The sequence below is a fragment of the Sinohyriopsis cumingii genome, chromosome 4 (assembly GCF_028554795.1).
Source record: "Sinohyriopsis cumingii isolate HCF-2022 chromosome 4, ASM2855479v2, whole genome shotgun sequence".
NCBI lineage: Eukaryota > Metazoa > Mollusca > Bivalvia > Unionida > Unionidae > Sinohyriopsis > Sinohyriopsis cumingii.
This window is the reverse complement of record NC_142964.1, coordinates 81,862,253-81,885,503: the sequence shown is the minus strand read 5'-3', so window position 1 is coordinate 81,885,503 and position 23,251 is coordinate 81,862,253. Positions and strand designations below refer to the sequence as shown.

Sequence of the window (23,251 nt, the reverse complement as noted above, 5' to 3'; positions counted from 1 at the left end):
ACCAAATGAAGTGTAGTAAGTGTCATGGACTGGAAAAACATATTATACCAAATGAAGTGTGGTAAGTGTCATGAACTGGAAAAACATATTATACCAAATGAAGTGTGGTATGTGTCATGGACTGGAAGAACATATTATACCAAATGAAGTGTGGCATGTGTCATGGACTGGAAAAACATATTATACCAAATGAAGTGTGGCATGTGTCATGGACTGGAAAAACATATTATACCAAATGAAGTGTGGCATGTGTCATGGACTGGAAGAACATATTATACCAAATGAAGTGTGGTAAGTGTCATGAACTGGAAGAACATATTATACCAAATGAAGTGTGGTAAGTGTCATGGACTGGAAAAACATATTATACCAAATGAAGTGTGGTAAGTGTCATGGACTGGAAGAACATATTATACCAAATGAAGTGTGGTAAGTGTCATGAACTGGAAGAACATATTATACCAAATGAAGTGTGGTAAGTATCATGGAGTGGAAGAACATATTATACCAAATGAAGTGTGGCATCTGTCATGGAGTGGAAGAACATATTATACCAAATGAAGTGTGGTAAGTGTCATGGACTGGAAGAACATATTATACCAAATGAAGTGTGGCATGTCTCATGGACTGGAAGAACATATTATACCAAATGAAGTGTGGTAAGTGTCATGGACTGGAAGAACATATTATACCAAATGAAGTGTGGCATGTGTCATGGACTGGAAAAACATATTATACCAAATGAAGTGTGGTAAGTGTCATGGACTGGAAGAACATATTATACCAAATGAAGTGTGGCATGTGTCATGGACTGGAAAAACATATTATACCAAATGAAGTGTGGCATGTGTCATGAACTGGAAGAACATATTATACCAAATGAAGTGTGGTAAGTATCATGGAGTGGAAGAACATATTATACCAAATGAAGTGTGGCATCTGTCATGGAGTGGAAGAACATATTATACCAAATGAAGTGTGGTAAGTGTCATGGACTGGAAGAACATATTATACCAAATGAAGTGTGGCATGTGTCATGGACTGGAAGAACATATTATACCAAATGAAGTGTGGCATGTGTCATGGACTGGAAGAACATATTATACCAAATGAAGTGTGGTAAGTGTCATGGACTGGAAAAACATATTATACCAAATGAAGTGTGGTAAGTGTCATGGACTGGAAGAACATATTATACCAAATGAAGTGTGGCATGTGTCATGGACTGGAAAAACATATTATACCAAATGAAGTGTGGTAAGTGTCATGAACTGGAAGAACATATTATACCAAATGAAGTGTGGTAAGTATCATGGAGTGGAAGAACATATTATACCAAATGAAGTGTGGCATCTGTCATGGAGTGGAAGAACATATTATACCAAATGAAGTGTGGTAAGTGTCATGGACTGGAAGAACATATTATACCAAATGAAGTGTGGTAAGTGTCATGGACTGGAAAAACATATTATACCAAATGAAGTGTGGTAAGTGTCATGAACTGGAAGAACATATTATACCAAATGAAGTGTGGCATGTGTCATGGACTGGAAGAACATATTATACCAAATGAAGTGTGGCATGTCTCATGGACTGGAAGAACATATACCAAATGAAGTGTGGCATGTGTCATGGACTGGAAGAATATATTATACCAAATGAAGTGTGGCATGTCTCATGGACTGGAAGAACATATTATACCAAATGAAGTGTGGTAAGTGTCATGGACTGGAAAAAGATATTATACCAAATGAAGTGTGGCATGTGTCATGGACTGGAAGAACATATTATACCAAATGAAGTGTGGCATGTGTCATGGACTGGAAAAACATACTATACCAAATGAAGTGTGGTAAGTGTCATGGACTGGAAGAACATATTATACCAAATGAAGTGTGGCATGTCACATGGACTGGAAGAACATATTATACCAAATGAAGTGTGGTAAGTGTCATGGACTGGAAAAACATATTATACCAAATGAAGTGTGGCATGTGTCATGAACGGGAAGAACATATTATACCAAATGAAGTGTGGCATGTAGCATGGAGTGGAAGAACATATTATACCAAATGAAGTGTGGTAAGTGTCATGGACTGGAAGAACATATTATACCAAATGAAGTGTGGTAAGTGTCATGGACTGGAAGAACATATTATACCAAATGAAGTGTGGCAAGTGTCATGGACTGGAAAAACATATTATACCAAATGAAGTGTGGTAAGTGTCATGAACTGGAAAAACATATTATACCAAATGAAGTGTGGTATGTGTCATGAACGGGAAGAACATATTATACCAAATGAAGTGTGGCATGTGTCATGGACTGGAAAAACATATTATACCAAATGAAGTGTGGCATGCGTCATGGACTAGAAAAACATATTATACCAAATGAAGTGTGGCATGTGTCATGGACTGGAAGAACATATTATACCAAATGAAGTGTGGTAAGTGTCATGAACTGGAAGAACATATTATATCAAATGAAGTGTGGTAAGTGTCATGAACTGGAAGAACATATTATACCAAATGAAGTGTGGTAAGTGTCATGGACTGGAAAAACATATTATACCAAATGAAGTGTGGTATGTGTCATGGACTGGAAGAACATATTATACCAAATGAAGTGTGCTAAGTGTCATGAACTGGAAGAACATATTATACCAAATGAAGTGTGGTAAGTATCATGGAGTGGAAGAACATATTATACCAAATGAAGTGTGGTAAGTGTCATGGACTGGAAGAACATATTATACCAAATGAAGTGTGGTAAGTGTCATGGACTGGAAAAACATATTATACCAAATGAAGTGTGGTAAGTGTCATGAACTGGAAAAACATATTATACCAAATGAAGTGTGGTATGTGTCATGAACGGAAAGAACATATTATACCAAATGAAGTGTGGCATGTGTCATGGACTGGAAAAACACATTATACCAAATGAAGTGTGGCATGTGTCATGGACTGGAAAAACATATTATACCAAATGAAGTGTGGCATGTGTCATGGACTGGAACAACATATTATACCAAATGAAGTGTGGTAAGTGTCATGAACTGGAAGAACATATTATACCAAATGAAGTGTGGTAAGTGTCATGAACTGGAAGAACATATTATACCAAATGAAGTGTGGTAAGTGTCATGGACTGGAAAAACATATTATACCAAATGAAGTGTGGTATGTGTCATGGACTGGAAGAACATATTATACCAAATGAAGTGTGGTAAGTGTCATGAACTGGAAGAACATATTATACCAAATGAAGTGTGGTAAGTATCATCGAGTGGAAGAACATATTATACCAAATGAAGTGTGGCATGTGTCATGGACTGGAAGAACATATTATACCAAATGAAGTGTGGTAAGTGTCATGGACTGGAAGAACATATTATACCAAATGAAGTGTGGTAAGTGTCATGGACTGGAAGAACATATTATACCAAATGAAGTGTGGCATGTCTCATGGACTGGAAGAACATATTATACCAAATGAAGTGTGGTAAGTGTCATGGACTGGAAGAACATATTATATCAAATGAAGTGTGGCATGTGTCATGGACTGGAAAACATATTATACCAAATGAAGTGTGGTAAGTGTCATGAACTGGAAAAACATATTATACCAAATGAAGTGTGGCATGTGTCATGGACTGGAAGAACATATTATACCAAATGAAGTGTGGTAAGTGTCATGGACTGGAAAAACATATTATACCAAATGAAGTGTGGTATGTGTCATGAACTGGAAGAACATATTATACCAAATGAAGTGTGGCATGTGTCATGGAGTGGAAGAACATATTATACCAAATGAAGTGTGGTAAGTGTCATGGACTGGAAAAACACATTATACCAAATGAAGTGTGGCATGTGTCATGGACTGGAAGAACATATTATACCAAATGAAGTGTGGCATGTCTCATGGACTGGAAGAACATATACCAAATGAAGTGTGGCATGTGTCATGGACTGGAAGAACATATTATACCAAATGAAGTGTGGCATGTCTCATGGACTGGAAGAACATATACCAAATGAAGTGTGGCATGTGTCATGGACTGGAAGAACATATTATACCAAATGAAGTGTGGCATGTCTCATGGACTGGAAGAACATATTATACCAAATGAAGTGTGGTAAATGTCATGGACTGGAAAAAGATATTATACCAAATGAAGTGTGGCATGTGTCATGGACTGGAAAAACATACTATACCAAATGAAGTGTGGTAAGTGTCATGGACTGGAAGAACATATTATACCAAATGAAGTGTGGTAAGTATCATGGACTGGAAGAACATATTATACCAAATGAAGTGTGGCATGTGTCATGGACTGGAAAAACATACTATACCAAATGAAGTGTGGTAAGTGTCATGGACTGGAAGAACATATTATACCAAATGAAGTGTGGCATGTCTCATGGACTGGAAAAACATATTATACCAAATGAAGTGTGGCATGTGTCATGAACAGGAAGAACATATTATACCAAATGAAGTGTGGCATGTAGCATGGAGTGGAAGAACATATTATACCAAATGAAGTGTGGTAAGTGTCATGGACTGGAAGAACATATTATACCAAATGAAGTGTGGTAAGTGTCATGGACTGGAAGAACATATTATACCAAATGAAGTGTGGTAAGTGTCATGGACTGGAAGAACATATTATACCAAATGAAGTGTGGTAAGTGTCATGGACTGGAAGAACATATTATACCAAATGAAGTGTGGTATGTGTCATGGACTGGAAAAACATATTATACCAAATGAAGTGTGGTATGTGTCATGGACTGGAAGAACATATTATACCAAATGAAGTGTGGTAAGTGTCATGGACTGGAAAAACATATCATACCAAATGAAGTGTAGTAAGTGTCATGGACTGGAAAAACATATTATACCAAATGAAGTGTGGTAAGTGTCATGAACTGGAAAAACATATTATACCAAATGAAGTGTGGTATGTGTCATGGACTGGAAGAACATATTATACCAAATGAAGTGTGGCATGTGTCATGGACTGGAAAAACATATTATACCAAATGAAGTGTGGCATGTGTCATGGACTGGAAAAACATATTATACCAAATGAAGTGTGGCATGTGTCATGGACTGGAAGAACATATTATACCAAATGAAGTGTCGTAAGTGTCATGAACTGGAAGAACATATTATACCAAATGAAGTGTGGTAAGTGTCATGAACTGGAAAAACATATTATACCAAATGAAGTGTGGTATATGTCATGGACTGGAAGAACATATTATACCAAATGAAGTGTGGTAAGTGTCATGAACTGGAAGAACATATTATACCAAATGAAGTGTGGTAAGTATCATGGAGTGGAAGAACATATTATACCAAATGAAGTGTGGCATCTGTCATGGAGTGGAAGAACATATTATACCAAATGAAGTGTGGTAAGTGTCATGGACTGGAAGAACATATTATACCAAATGAAGTGTGGCATGTCTCATGGACTGGAAGAACATATTATACCAAATGAAGTGTGGTAAGTATCATGGAGTGGAAGAACATATTATACCAAATGAAGTGTGGCATGTCTCATGGACTGGAAGAACATATTATACCAAATGAAGTGTGGTAAGTGTCATGGACTGGAAGAACATATTATACCAAATGAAGTGTGGCATGTCTCATGGACTGGAAGAACATATTATACCAAATGAAGTGTGGCATGTGTCATGGACTGGAAAAACATACTATACCAAATGAAGTGTGGTAAGTGTCATGGACTGGAAGAACATATTATACCAAATGAAGTGTGGCATGTCACATGGACTGGAAGAACATATACCAAATGAAGTGTGGTAAGTGTCATGGACTGGAAAAACATATTATACCAAATGAAGTGTGGCATGTGTCATGAACGGGAAGAACATATTATACCAAATGAAGTGTGGCATGTAGCATGGAGTGGAAGAACATATTATACCAAATGAAGTGTGGTAAGTGTCATGGACTGGAAGAACATATTATACCAAATGAAGTGTGGTAAGTGTCATGGACTGGAAGAACATATTATACCAAATGAATAGTGTGGTAAGTGTCATGGACTGGAAAAACATATTATACCAAATGAAGTGTGGTAAGTGTCATGAACTGGAAAAACATATTATACCAAATGAAGTGTGGTATGTGTCATGAACGGGAAGAACATATTATACCAAATGAAGTGTGGCATGTGTCATGGACTGGAAAAACATATTATACCAAATGAAGTGTGGCATGTGTCATGGACTGGAAAAACATATTATACCAAATGAAGTGTGGCATGTGTCATGGACTGGAAGAACATATTATACCAAATGAAGTGTGGTAAGTGTCATGAACTGGAAGAACATATTATACCAAATGAAGTGTGGTAAGTGTCATGAACTGGAAGAACATATTATACCAAATGAAGTGTGGTAAGTGTCATGGACTGGAAAAACATATTATACCAAATGAAGTGTGGTATGTGTCATGGACTGGAAGAACATATTATACCAAATGAAGTGTGGTAAGTGTCATGAACTGGAAGAACATATTATACCAAATGAAGTGTGGTAAGTATCATGGAGTGGAAGAACATATTATACCAAATGAAGTGTGGTAAGTGTCATGGACTGGAAGAACATATTATACCAAATGAAGTGTGGTAACTGTCATGGACTGGAAGAACATATTATACCAAATGAAGTGTGGTAAGTATCATGGAGTGGAAGAACATATTATACCAAATGAAGTGTGGTAAGTGTCATGGACTGGAAGAACATACCAAATGAAGTGTGGTAAATGTCATGGACTGGAAAAACATATTATACCAAATGAAGTGTGGTATGTGTCATGAACGGGAAGAACATATTATACCAAATGAAGTGTGGCATGTGTCATGGACTGGAAAAACATATTATACCAAATGAAGTGTGGCATGTGTCATGGACTGGAAAAACATATTATACCAAATGAAGTGTGGCATGTGTCATGGACTGGAAGAACATATTATACCAAATGAAGTGTGGTAAGTGTCATGAACTGGAAGAACATATTATACCAAATGAAGTGCGGTAAGTGTCATGAACTGGAAGAACATATTATACCAAATGAAGTGTGGTAAGTGTCATGGACTGGAAAAACATATTATACCAAATGAAGTGTGGTATGTGTCATGGACTGGAAGAACATATTATACCAAATGAAGTGTGGTAAGTGTCATGAACTGGAAGAACATATTATACCAAATGAAGTGTGGTAAGTATCATGGAGTGGAAGAACATATTATACCAAATGAAGTGTGGCATGTGTCATGGACTGGAAGAACATATTATACCAAATGAAGTGTGGTAAGTGTCATGGACTGGAAGAACATATTATACCAAATGAAGTGTGGTAAGTGTCATGGACTGGAAGAACATATTATACCAAATGAAGTGTGGCATGTCTCATGGACTGGAAGAACATATTATACCAAATGAAGTGTGGTAAGTGTCATGAACTGGAAAAACATATTATACCAAATGAAGTGTGGCATGTGTCATGGACTGGAAGAACATATTATACCAAATGAAGTGTGGTAAGTGTCATGGACTGGAAAAACATATTATACCAAATGAAGTGTGGCATGTGTCATGAACTGGAAGAACATATTATACCAAATGAAGTGTGGCATGTGTCATGGACTGGAAGAACATATTATACCAAATGAAGTGTGGTAAGTGTCATGGACTGGAAAAACATTATACCAAATGAAGTGTGGCATGTGTCATGGACTGGAAGAACATATTATACCAAATGAAGTGTGGCATGTCTCATGGACTGGAAGAACATATACCAAATGAAGTGTGGCATGTGTCATGGACTGGAAGAACATATTATACCAAATGAAGTGTGGCATGTCTCATGGACTGGAAGAACATATACCAAATGAAGTGTGGCATGTGTCATGGACTGGAAGAAGATATTATACCAAATGAAGTGTGGCATGTCTCATGGACTGGAAGAACATATTATACCAAATGAAGTGTGGTAAGTGTCATGGACTGGAAAAAGATATTATACCAAATGAAGTGTGGCATGTGTCATGGACTGGAAGAACATATTATACCAAATGAAGTGTGGCATGTGTCATGGACTGGAAAAACATACTATACCAAATGAAGTGTGGTAAGTGTCATGGACTGGAAGAACATATTATACCAAATGAAGTGTGGCATGTCTCATGGACTGGAAGAACATATTATACCAAATGAAGTGTGGTAAGTGTCATGGACTGGAAAAACATATTATACCAAATGAAGTGTGGCATGTGTCATGAACGGGAAGAACATATTATACCAAATGAAGTGTGGCATGTAGCATGGAGTGGAAGAACATATTATACCAAATGAAGTGTGGTAAGTGTCATGGACTGGAAGAACATATTATACCAAATGAAGTGTGGTAAGTGTCATGGACTGGAAGAACATATTATACCAAATGAAGTGTGGTAAGTGTCATGGACTGGAAGAACATATTATACCAAATGAAGTGTGGTATGTGTCATGGACTGGAAAAACATATTATACCAAATGAAGTGTGGTATGTGTCATGGACTGGAAGAACATATTATACCAAATGAAGTGTGGTAAGTGTCATGGACTGGAAAAACATATCATACCAAATGAAGTGTAGTAAGTGTCATGGACTGGAAAAACATATTATACCAAATGAAGTGTGGTAAGTGTCATGAACTGGAAAAACATATTATACCAAATGAAGTGTGGTATGTGTCATGGACTGGAAGAACATATTATACCAAATGAAGTGTGGCATGTGTCATGGACTGGAAAAACATATTATACCAAATGAAGTATGGCATGTGTCATGGACTGGAAAAACATATTATACCAAATGAAGTGTGGCATGTGTCATGGACTGGAAGAACATATTATACCAAATGAAGTGTGGTAAGTGTCATGAACTGGAAGAACATATTATACCAAATGAAGTGTGGTAAGTGTCATGGACTGGAAAAACATATTATACCAAATGAAGTGTGGTATGTGTCATGGACTGGAAGAACATATTATACCAAATGAAGTGTGGTAAGTGTCATGAACTGGAAGAACATATTATACCAAATGAAGTGTGGTAAGTATCATGGAGTGGAAGAACATATTATACCAAATGAAGTGTGGCATCTGTCATGGAGTGGAAGAACATATTATACCAAATGAAGTGTGGTAAGTGTCATGGACTGGAAGAACATATTATACCAAATGAAGTGTGGCATGTCTCATGGACTGGAAGAACATATTATACCAAATGAAGTGTGGTAAGTGTCATGGACTGGAAGAACATATTATACCAAATGAAGTGTGGCATGTGTCATGGACTGGAAAAACATATTATACCAAATGAAGTGTGGTAAGTGTCATGGACTGGAAGAACATATTATACCAAATGAAGTGTGGCATGTGTCATGGACTGGAAAAACATATTATACCAAATGAAGTGTGGCATGTGTCATGAACTGGAAGAACATATTATACCAAATGAAGTGTGGTAAGTATCATGGAGTGGAAGAACATATTATACCAAATGAAGTGTGGCATCTGTCATGGAGTGGAAGAACATATTATACCAAATGAAGTGTGGTAAGTGTCATGGACTGGAAGAACATATTATACCAAATGAAGTGTGGCATGTGTCATGGACTGGAAGAACATATTATACCAAATGAAGTGTGGCATGTGTCATGGACTGGAAGAACATATTATACCAAATGAAGTGTGGTAAGTGTCATGGACTGGAAAAACATATTATACCAAATGAAGTGTGGTAAGTGTCATGGACTGGAAGAACATATTATACCAAATGAAGTGTGGCATGTGTCATGGACTGGAAAAACATATTATACCAAATGAAGTGTGGTAAGTGTCATGAACTGGAAGAACATATTATACCAAATGAAGTGTGGTAAGTATCATGGAGTGGAAGAACATATTATACCAAATGAAGTGTGGCATCTGTCATGGAGTGGAAGAACATATTATACCAAATGAAGTGTGGTAAGTGTCATGGACTGGAAGAACATATTATACCAAATGAAGTGTGGTAAGTGTCATGGAGTGGAAGAACATATTATACCAAATGAAGTGTGGTAAGTGTCATGGACTGGAAGAACATATTATACCAAATGAAGTGTGGCATGTGTCATGGAGTGGAAGAACATATTATACCAAATGAAGTGTGGTAAGTGTCATGGACTGGAAGAACATATTATACCAAATGAAGTGTGGTAAGTGTCATGGACTGGAAGAACATATTATACCAAATGAAGTGTGGCAAGTGTCATGGACTGGAAGAACATATTATACCAAATGAAGTGTGATAAATGTCATGAACTGGAAGAACATATTATACCAAATGAAGTATCTATATCAACATAAAACTAAGCATATTTTTAATAGTTTACCAAAAATAATTATATGGCATTTTCATCACTTTTATGCATAACTTTAGCAATATTAAACTTGTCAGCAAATCTAAACACTTTCCAATTACTCTGGCTCCTAAGAACTTGTGAAAATTTGTTTGATAAACTTAAATATGTCCACCTTGAATCTGAAGTAAATAGGTAGGTAGGTAGGTACATGTGTCAGTGGGTGAATGGATGCATAGGTAGGTAGATAAGTAGACAGATAAAATTGACAGATACATATATGAATAGATAAATCATACCAATGGTTAAGCTTTTGTGCTTGCAGATTCAAAAAACTGAAATAATACTGGCAGCACCTACCAAATCTTTCTTGAACCATCATGGAAACTTTGTGGCCAACCTAATTATCAAAGAAAAAATAATTTTAAATCAAAGATACAACCTCTGATGGAAGAGAAAAGTCTACAACTTATTTTAGTAGTTACTATGTAAAGAAATAACAGACCAGTTTCAAAACAGTCAACAATCTCTACTACTTTTGTTAGAATCTGAAAAACTCCATCCATAGTAGACATTCATAAATAAGTATGCACTGTATTATACACCACAGCTACCATACGTTGATTACATGTATATTATGTTAAGAAAGCATATAATGTTTATAGTGTTTGGAAATGGATACAATCTTAGAACTGATCATCAGTTTCTTTAAACAATCAATGACTGATTAATAATTAATCTGACCAAATAATGTGGAAATGGAAGCTAAGTGCATTTCCCAAGGATATAACATGGAAGCCTGGCATGAAACCCATGATCTACGACATAACATGGAAGCCTGGCATGAAACCCATGATCTACGACATAACATGGAAGCCTGGCATGAAACCCATGATCTACGACATAACGTGGAAGCCTGGCATGAAACCCATGATCTACGACATAACGTGGAAGCCTGGCATGAAACCCATGATCTACGACATAACGTGGAAGCCTGGCATGAAACCCATGATCTACGACATAACGTGGAAGCCTGGCATGAAACCCATGATCTACGACATAACGTGGAAGCCTGGCATGAAACCCATGATCTATGACATAACATGGAAGCCTGGCATGAAACCCATGATCTACGACATAACGTGGAAGCCTGGCATGAAACCCATGATCTACGACATAACATGGAAGCCTGGCATGAAACCCATGATCTACACTCTACTGATTTACCACAGCTCCATACACCAGAAGAACATAAGTATGGACTTGGACGAAGTTTCTGGCATTTAGCTCAAGACTTGCATTATACAAAAAATTAAACCAAGTCAGTGAATCAAAAGATATGAGCCACAACAACCTACTTCTGATATAATGGAGTAGTGCTCATCAAAATGCATCCCCTCACTAAGTTTCATGATTCAACATAAAACAGTATGTACATAACATACAAAAACATGATCGTGAGCTAAATCCAAAAACAGTGACATTTTTTGTACAGGCATGATACTTATAAAGATGAATACATTCATCTAGTTTAATGACTCATGCATGAAATCGAACAGTAAATAGAGAAGAAACAAAAACAGACAGTGAGCTGTGATGGATGTATGTTTATGATGAGGCTGTAGCACTCATCTAGATCCCATCACCAAGTTTCATGTTTCCAGATATAACAGCATCTGTTCATGATAAAAACAACTACATGGTTTTGAGCTAATGAAAAAAACTTAACCATGCAAGCACAATGTAAAATGCAGATTAAAGTGACCTCCTTTTTTGTTGCAACAGTATGGTCCTAATAGAGATGCATGCAATTATTGGGTTTGATAATTCTAGTATGCATGAAATATGGGTAACAGTGAACTACTTCAATGATATACAGTACAGCTCACATGATTTTTTTTTTGAAACTCTGCATGTTGTGGTGTGAGTGGAGATTTGAAAAGATTAAGTAAAATACCTACACCATTTCTCTGTACAACTTGATGGAGTTGCATTCAATAACCACTGTGGAGTGAACATGGTCTCAAAATATATGGGCATGGTTTACTTTTTATGACCCTTGTAAGAATGCTCTAAAGAGGTTTTGAGAGACAGACAGACAGATTTCTTTACATCATTATCTCTTCTTGGAGCAATATGATTACTTTATTATATGGAAAAAAATGTGATCATTCAGTTAATCATAAACACTTCCTTCTTCTATCAAAGATAATGTGATACATACAGGTAATGCCAAATAAAATTTTAGATAATATTATGATAATTACAGCACCTCTAAAATTATGTGCAATGAATATCAGTTTTTACTTCACTAATACATTACTGGAATCTACACATTCATGTCCTTATTTCTCTTGCAGTTCACACAACATACTTTTTTAATGATCATATGAAAGTCGGTAATATTGTATTCCATACAGTGAAAAGAACAATAAATGTCAAACAAATTAACAACAAAATCGTATTCATATCCAAATGAAGTGACACAGAATCGCTCAAGTCCTGATGGCTACCAATGCACAAGTTCTCATTCACATAATGTATGAGTTTCTTCCAATCACAGCAATTGAAAATTTAGAAGGTATACTTCTGGCAGTTGCTATGTCAACATGCAAAATGAAAAATTCTATCTTAAAAAAACCATTATTAATTTTTCACATCTTTATTTTAACATGAACTGTACAATTTTTAATGACCGCTCTGGAGGCCTAGTGGTTAGAATGTCCGCCTCAGAAGCGGGAGGTCGTGGGTTTGAAGCCATCCAAGTCATACCAAAGACTTACAAAAAATGGTACTAACAGCTGCCTCACTTGGCACTCAGCATTAAGAGGTTAGTGTTAGGACTAGTCGACCTGGTGTCAGGATAATGTGACTGGGTGGGACATCATGCTACTTGTCTGCGGCATAATGCCCCAGTGCTAGACATCACTATAAACTGCCACACTGCAGACATCATAGCGATATGACTGAAAAATTGTTAAAGCTACTAAAAAAAATCCTAATCAAACACACATACACATAATTTTGTATCAATTTTCTAAGTAGCATTTTTGAAGAGTTTTTTTATATATCACGAATGGTCTCAAAAGTCATCCTAGATACTTGTAGATTGACATGTACACTTTTTAAAGATAAATACTGATGTGCAGACTAATAACCTAGCGAAACTGATGCCATCAACAGGGTTTGTTTTCTATGCTTCTGACATGTTATGCCATCAACAGGGTTTGTTTTCTTTGCTTCTGACATGTTATGCCATCAACAGGGTTTGTTTTCTTTACTTTTGACGTGTTATGCCATCAACAGGATTTGTTTTCTTTGCTTTTGACGTGTTATGCCATCAACAGGGTTTGTTTTCTTTACTTTTGACGTGTTATGCCATCAACAGGGTTTGTTTTCTTTGCTTATGACGTGTTAATTTTACATGCAAACTGATAAATTAAATCACAACAGCAGCTCTTCTGCAGGTTTGTTTTATTTGCCATTAAGCAATGTACCTTGGGATGAGTGAATCATACTGTCTAACCACAGGCTATTTACTGCTTGAATCTTGTAAAAACTTGTGGAATAATCAATACTGCTACAATTGTGGCAGTTTATAGTGATGTCTAGCACTGGGGCATCATGCTGCAGACATGTAACATGATGTCCCACCTTTAATAAGTCTTTGGTATGACTCTGCCGGGGATTGAACCCACAACCTCCTGCATCCGAGGCAGACACTCTAACCACTAAGCAACTGGAACTGTCCATTAATTGGTAACTTCGACATTCTTTCTCAAGAAATAATATTTCATAAAAGTGCTTTCTGAACTGGTTATTAATCTGTCATAGTTTCCCTTTAATACTATTTCCAAGGCCCCCTTCAAACAAATGGTTGAAAGTAAACGATGAAAAGCCTCATCTTATCATAAATGCACAAGATACATGTGTACGATAATTATCAATGCATTCATCAAGTTTATGTCAATTAAACAGCTTAATTAAATGTATCAAATTGAATAAATGCTGAAGACAGTGATTACAAATAAATGCCATACTATTTATAGCATACATCCACACAATTAAGTACAAGGGATATAATGGTGGGTATGTTATAATTCTTTCTCAAGTTTATTTGACAATAACATGGCACTGAATGCAGACATAATTAAGAAGAAAAGATATGCAAGCTATGACAGAATATAATCTTCTGTAGCTTTATCTGTAGACTTAAAAAATGACATTATCTGAGAGGCTGTGCTCTACCAGTGGCCATTCATGTCATAAACGAAGTAACTTCCTTGAAAACATTTACTTTGTTCATTATTCATCATATTTTTCATTTAACGTAGCAATATGCCAAGAAGTACCTGTCCTAATCTGAAGTCAGTCATTACATTTGTTAACATTTTATATGCTAATTTTAGCACTGATATTTTTTTAAAAAAACATTCTCTTCACAAACCAAACATCATACATGTAAAATGAATAACTTAAAGATATTAATTTGTGAAAAATTCTGAACTTATAAAATGGACTGACAAATGCAATGAGGCTAAGTTTTTGCATAAAATTGTTTTCTCGTTGCATATAAAGCAAATCATATATTTTTACTTTCCCCATTCCTCTTTCACATCAGCACATGAAACTGAAATCTATCACAGCAGCAAATACATGCTGTTATGACATGTTTATCAAAACTCTACATCTCTAAAAGGCTTTCTAGTTTGAAAATGTATCCTCCAAATTTTTGTGAAAAAATGAAATTATTACACATAAAAATGAGTGGGAAAGAGAGAGTGACAGTGAGAGAAAGAGAGTGATTATGCATTATTTTAACTTTCAACTGACAAAACCTATAGATTAATTCATCAACTCAGAAAATGACATTATTTTCAATGACAAGGCTGGAGCATTAAAATACATAGTATTGTGCAATACAGACATTTGGCACCCTAACCCCCAAACTGATCTGTATTCAAACTTCTGAAACATGTAAAGAAAAGAAAATTTAAAATTAAAGTAAGTTATAACCAAATATGATGAAAAAACAAAGATTTTGTTCCCTTTTAGCTCCCTTGTCTGATTTTTGCACCCATTTCATCCTCTGATTTATCTCCCCTCCAAAAATAGCTCCCCGTGCAAGTGCACTGTTCGTACATAGCTTGTACTGGCCCTGATTAAAGATATGTAATTTTTTTTAAATGTGCAGCAATTATCTTCATTTTGGAATTGATCCATTTACAAAACAAAAGTAAATTGCTGCCAAAGAATGCTTTTTATCTAAAAAAATAAGAATGGATGTAATTAACCTGGGTTATTAAATACTATCACTGTGCTTTTCTTATTTTCCTATTATTTCAAGTTTGGCTTTATAGCCCAACTTCATCATAATTAACATGAAGGAACTAAAAGCTTCATAAATTTAACAGACTGAAAGACAAACGAGTCAGCATTGCTGCAATAATCAAAATGAACAATGCAAATATGTTTAATGACCCTATAATAAATGCAAAAAATAACAATAAACAGGCAATAACAGGGATTTACAACCTAGGAAGCCAAACCTCTTCCACTGCAGTTCAGAGAAGATAAGTAACCAGGGATACCTAAAAGCCATTAAAATATGAAGCAATCTATTAACAGAAATTGGTACATTCAGAATAGATTTTATGACCTTGAGAAACAACATGACGTAGCAAATTCAGGTGATAGACCAGACATTACTGATAGGCATGATGTGTTCAGCTTGTAAGTAATACAGTACAGCTTAAACAAGAAAAAAAAAATAAGAATAAGAAAAAATTCAGCTTTATGAAACTGTAACTAAGCTGATGTACAAAAGCATCAGGCTATTTGTTGTACAGTACAGCATCAGGCTATTTGTTGAACAGTAAAGCATCAGGCTATTTGTTGAACAGTAAAGCATCAGGCTATTTACTGTACAGTACAGCATTAGGCTATTTATTGTACAGTAAAGCATCATGCTATTTAGTGTACAGTAAAGCATCAGGCTATTTATTGTACAGTACAGCATCAGGCTATTTAGTGTACAGTAAATTCAAGCATATCTATCATAGATACTCATATCACAACTAAGTTTACATTACAGGAGGCATTTACATTCAAGTTTGAAAAAGAATTATGATGGCTGTCCAGGAGAAATTGATCACTACAACGATGTGGGTAAAAGCTTCTTTTTTTCCCATCAGAACTTAATGGCAATTAAGGGAACAATATCAGTTATTTCATACTGCTGGCTACAGTAAACACCGTCTAAATACGCAGCTTGTAAGTGTTCTTTGGCAACAAAATGTTTATAGTTTGTTCAACATAATATCATGAATAATATATGTGCCCGTTTTTTATTGAATTTTCAAGTCAGCATCTGGAAATACTGCTAAAATTACCGAATTCATTTCATGCATGAATGAGTTAGACATTATTCACACAGCGCAACACCGTTCATTTGATATACATGTTGCAAAAGACTCACCTGTGTACATGTAATCCGCCATGGGAAAGTGAGGCAACTGCATTATGGCCAAATATGAAAGCTGACCACTTAATAAACAAATTAACTCTTCCACAGGTCATGACAGCATCGAAATGTCTGATTCAAACAGACTGCCCTGTTGTGTTAGTTCTATGTCAATCTGAATGGTGTTGAAATACTTTCTGCACAAAATGAATTAGTTACTTTTAGCTACATTTAATGATGCTAACAAAATGAATTAGTTACTTTTAGCTACATTTAATGATGCTAACAAAATTAGTTACTTTTAGCTACATTTAATGATGCTAACAAAATTAATTAGTTACTTTTAGCTACATTTAAGGGGCCCCGAGTGGCCGAGTGGTCTAAAGCGCTCTTCGTTACGGATCACTGCCATCTCACCTCTGTCTGCGGCGGTTCGAGTCTAAGATTCAGCCAATGTGGGTATGTGAGAAAGCTTGCCAGTAGCTTCTCGTGGGTCGGTGGTTCTTTCCTGGGTTTTCCCAGGTTCTTCCTCCACCATTAATACTGGCCGCCATGTATAGCCAATCAAGTGCTGAAAAATGGTGTTAAACCCCACAACAACAACAACAACAAAGCTACATTTAATGATACTAACAAAATTAATTAGTTACTTTTAGCTACATTTAATGACGCTAACAAAATTAATTAGTTACTTTTAGCTACATTTAATGATGCTAACCTGAAAAATCAATGAACTACAGATGGAGATATCATGTGCGATGCTGTGAACTTTAATTTGTATTCATGCCAGCTTCTTAAAAAGGATAATCAAATCAAAATGTAACAAGATGCAAGTAATAACTAAACTGAAAACAATATTTGCTCAATATTTGGAAACTGTTGTGTAGTATTTGTCGTGTAGTCTTTTTGTTGTTGTTGTTCTAGGGTTTAACGCCATTTTTCAGCACAAGATAGGCTATACATGGCGGCCAGTATAACTGGTGGAGGAAGAACCCTGGAAAACCCAGGGAAGAACCATCGACCCACGAGAAACTACTGGCAGGCTTTCCCACGTACCCACGCTAGCCGAGCCTTGGACTCGAACCCACGCAGACAGAGGTGAGATGGCAGTGATCCGGAACGGAGAGTGCTTTAGACCACTCGGCCACTCGGGGCCCCTGTCGTGTAGTCTGAAAAAAATACTTTATCAAATGAAACTGTATCTACAACACCTAAAAAAATTATGTGTCCTACCAAATATATTTAAGTGATTATGCTTTTTCGTCACTTCACATTTGGTAATATTTGACCTGTCATATGACCAAACCAGTAATCATAAGTATATTATTTTGAGCTGTTGGCAAAACAATACAGCAATGTGTCCATAGCAGAGTCAGCATACAAACATATGTCTACAGTAAAGGTAAACCTCTGTTTATATTGCTCCTCAGTTCTTCAGAAAACATGCTATATGTATATTTGGTGTGGAAGTGCTAAACAGAGGCTAGACCAAAGGTTGCATTTTGGACAGCATTGTGTATATTTAACATTTTCAGAACATGTTAAGCTAACAATTTTAAAGTGACAGAGGGAATGATACAAAAAATCAAATCACATCATTTCTCATATTCTGTATATTCCAAACTAAATAAATAGTCCATTAAAACATATATGGCTTCATCTTCTCATACACGCCTGCTTATACTTACATGTGATTTCTTTTTCTTGTTTGTTTAAATGCTGAAATTCTATTGCTCTCATGGGATTGTTTGCCAAAAATGTATCATTCATCTCTTGCAAAACATGTATATTAATGCATTTTAGTGGGTGAATCTTTGAATATTAAATACCATTATGTATAACTAAAAAGAAGAATTCTGCACTGTCTACTGTAGCTCAGCCATGAGGTAGGATTCAAGCAATGTTATGGACATCCACTATTACATAATAGAGGTGTATCACCAGTGTCACTTAACTGGCTGACCAGCAGAGTATGTATCACCAGTGTCACTTAACTGGCCTATCAACAGTGTCACTTAATTGACCTATTACTAGAGTATCATTTAACTGGCCTATCACCAGTGTCACTTAACTTATATATTTCCAGAGTCATTTAATTGGCCTATCACCAGAGTATTGATTAATTCACCTATCACTAGAGTATCTCTTAACTGGCCTATGACAGTGTATCACTTAATTTGTGTATCATGAGTGTATCACGCAATTCATGTATCATCAGTGTATCACTTAACTTGTCTATCACATCACTGAATGTATGTATCACTTAGTTGGCCTATCACCAATGTATCACTTAATTCAAGTATCAATGTATCATTTAACTGGTCTATCAATAGTGTATCCCTTAACTGATCTATCACCAGTGTATCACTTAATTTGTCTATGATTAATGTACCACTTAACTGGTCTATCACCAGTGTATCACTTAATTTGTCTAATGATTAATGTACCACTTAACTGGTCTATCACCAGTGTATCACTTAATTTGTCTATGATCAGTATCAAAAAATAACTTAACTGGTCTATCACCAGTGTATCACTTAATTTGTGTATGATCAATGTACCACTTAACTGGTCTATCACCAGTGTGTCACTTAATTTAGGTATCATAAACTGGACTATCACCAGACTCGAGATTACCACAACAACTTATATACACAGCACATCTTATAAATTCAAAGTTGTATTCATTTTGATTATCATCATACAAATACAATTATTTTGGAGTTTATACTGAAAATTTCATAAAATATGGTTACAAATATTAAGGTTTTGACAATATAAATTTGTATATTGGATTCAGTGAGAGTCAGCTAGGTGTCTAACCTGAATATATGAAAAGTTTTAAATTAGCCTGTGCTTATCCAATGTTTAATACCTTTGCCAACAATGGTATTGATTATCCAATGACTAATACCTTTGCCAGCAATGGCATTGATTATCCAATGACTAATACCTTTGCCAGCAATGGCACTGAGTATCCAATGTCTAATACCTTTGCCAACAATGGTATTGATTATCCAATGCCTAATACCTTTGCCAACAATGGTATTGATTATCCAATGCCTAATACCTTTGCCAACAATGGTACTGATTACCCAATGTCTAACACCTTTGCTAGCAATGGTATTGATTATCCGATGCCTAATATCTTTTCCAGCAATGGTATTGATTATCCCATGCCTAATACCTTTGCCAACAATGGTATTTATTATCTAATGCCTAATACCTTTGCCAGCAATGGTATTGATTATCCAATGTCTAATAACTTTGCCAAAAATGGCATTTATTATCCAATGCCTAATACCTTTGCCAACAATGGTATTGATTATCCAATGCCTAACACCTTTGCTAGCAATGGTATTGATTATCCAACGCCTAATATCTTTTCCAGCAATGGTATTGATTATCCAATGACTAATACCTTTGCCAACAACGGTATTGATTATCCAGTGACTAATACCTTTGCCAACAATGGTACTGATTATCCAATGACTAATACCTTTGCCAACAATGGTACTGATTATCCAATGACTAATACCTTTGCCAGCAATGGTACTGATCGGTGGTCCATAGATAGAGTTTTATATAATCAGCTCTAAATTGTATCTATATCAACAGCACCTTACCTGTGTGCTACCAGTAAAGGACAAAAGGTTTATCCGTTCATCTTTTGCCATCTTCTCTCTGCAAATATACAAACAGATGGGGCCACTGGAATAACAAAAATTCAATTTATTTAAGTGCTTGCATTTACCAATCACTGGCATCTCACCTGTCTGCATGGGTTCAAAATCTTGGGCTTGGCCAACTTATGGATGTAAGAAAGCTAGCCAGCAGCTTCCTTTGGGTTGGTGGTTCTCGCTGTGCCTTTCCCCTAAGTTCTTCCTCTACCAATTATACTGGCTGCCATGTATAAGCTGATTATGCACTGAAAAGTGGCATTAAACCCCAACCAAAAAAACAATTTGTTATTTCTAACTTGTTTTCTTTGAGTGATAACACAGGAAGAAAACGTAGCCTGTAGTGATTAACCCACAATGAACAAAAATAGGCTGAAATGGATTTTGTAGGTTAAGGTGATATCTACAATATAAATATCAGTCAAATAACCTTCTTTATACATACATGCATGCATACACACACAAATATAAACACATACAAAAGATGAAAAGACTAGAACATATAGATATATGTATCTCTTTGTCTGGTATTTTGGACAATGAACTGATGGAAGTTGAACTATAATGTTGTAATCCCAAAATACGAAAATTTAGAAATATAAGCAGGGAAGCCATGAAGTTAAATGAGTAAGCATAGCTATTTCTGTGCAATATACAAGCAAAAAGGCAACCTAAGAAAAGAAGAATTTAAAATACTGATGCCTTACCCAATATCGGCTCCACCACAAACCATCGAACATATAGCACCTGGCAACTTGTTTTTCTCAAGTATGGATGCCAAGATCCTGGAAAGAATACAAATTTCTAAGCTTAGCAAAATCTCAGTAAAAATGTCTTTGAATAATTAAAAAAAAGCAACTCAAACCAGCTTAGGGACTTTCACTAAGAAGAAGGACTTTTGCTAAGAAGAGTCATCCAGACATGGCATATTCCCACATGGTCCCTGCTTAAGTACCAGATATACTCACTTATAAGTCCATGCTTTTTAAAACAAATACATAGATTCATGAAGAGTTAGGGCTGACATGCACAACATCCAAACAAATTGATAAATCTAGGGGAAATACTAAAAACTGAATATTTACAGCAGAAACAAAAGAATGCCAATTCAAATATGTTTTCATGCCACTATTCCCAAGCAAAAATGCATAAATGGTATGCATTATGTTTATTCATTTTACTAAAGTCTTCATTACAAATTACTTGTAAATACATTTATTTAAAAGTTGTAATTTGAAAATATTAAATTTAATATTGCTAACTGCATACTGAAGTGTCCAGCAATGTTGGATGTTTACTAGTAAGTATATTGCTTCCATTTTTGTGCAAACAACACAAATATTTGTATATTTTGCTTTTGCTATATAAGCAGTGTTTGCTTGATGCAAGAAAAGTTTTGATTTTGATTTGTATCTGACTTTTTGATAAGCCAGATCCAATTGCCAAGTAATATTTCCTAAGTTGTCTGCCAATGCATGTGGGACAATAACCCATAGCTTGTAATGGCAGCATCTACTTTGTTTTCATGGTTGATAACTTGTTTAAGCTGCAAATGTGATACATCTTCAGTGCACAAGTATAGTCCTATATTCAGCACCTCTATAAACATACCAAACAACTGACACCTGTTCAGCTGAGGCATTCCTTTCATGAGATTTCATAGAATGTATGATCAAAGTGTCATTTAACAATGACACCCAAATCAGTGCTAAACATAAACCAAATATTTCAATAAAAAAAAAGTGTCAAAGATAGTCAACCATACCTAATGGCATTATAAACGTCATTTAAGTCAGTCATACCTAATGGCAATATAAACATCATTTAAGTCAATCATACCTAATGGCAATATAAACATCATTGAAGTCAATCATACCTAATGGCAATGTAAACATCATTTAAGTCAATCATACCGAATGGCAATATAAACATCATTGAAGTCAATCATACCTAATGGCAATATAAACATCATTTACGTCAACCATACCGAATGGCAATATAAACATCATTTAAGTCAATCATACCTAATGGCAATATAAACATCATTTACGTCAACCATACCGAATGGCAATATAAACATCATTTAAGTCAATCATACCTATTGGCAATATAAACATCATTTAAGTCAATCGTACCTAATGGCAATATAAACATCATTTATGTCAACCACACCTAATGGCAATATAAACATTGTTTAAATAATGTTGCAAACAAAAGCAAGTTCATTTTGTATGACCATGGACTAATATGCATATTGTGCATAGATCATCCAGTGAGGTCACAAGTTGCAGAGATGCTAACATGATTTTATCTACATAAGGGTACTCCACCTTGTTATCAAAGTAAGGATGGAGGAGTAGATAAAAATGGGGGGACAGGAGGAAACAATCACAGGTCAATATTTACCTAAAACTTATATCCATCTTTCTTCCGACTCCACCCTGTTGTTGTTGTTGTTGTTGTTGTGTTTAATGCCATTTTTCAGCACATGATAGGCTATGCATGGCGGCCAGTATTAATGGTGGAGGAAGAACCCTGGAAAACCCCGGGAAGAACCACCGACCCACGAGAAGCTACTGGCAAGCTTTCTCACGTACCCACATTGGCCGAATCCTAGACTCGAACCCATGCAGACAGAGGTGAGATGGCAGTGATCCGTAATGGAGAGC

The 23,251-nt window shown here is 35.7% G+C and overlaps 1 protein-coding gene across 1 annotated transcript in view; it reads right to left on the bottom strand.

Annotated features, from left to right (window-relative positions):
* The window catches only part of LOC149801545 (alpha-aminoadipic semialdehyde dehydrogenase-like), a 144,645-nt gene that overhangs the window by 84,847 nt on the left and 36,547 nt on the right, over nt 1–23,251 (bottom strand). The window contains exons 8-10 of the mRNA XM_089955745.1: nt 21,290–21,367; nt 20,529–20,586; nt 10,800–10,839 (exon numbers count right to left, since the gene is read on the bottom strand). Coding sequence (XP_089811871.1) covers nt 10,800–10,839; nt 20,529–20,586; nt 21,290–21,367 — 176 coding nt within the window. The remainder of the gene's footprint in view (nt 1–10,799; nt 10,840–20,528; nt 20,587–21,289; nt 21,368–23,251) is intronic.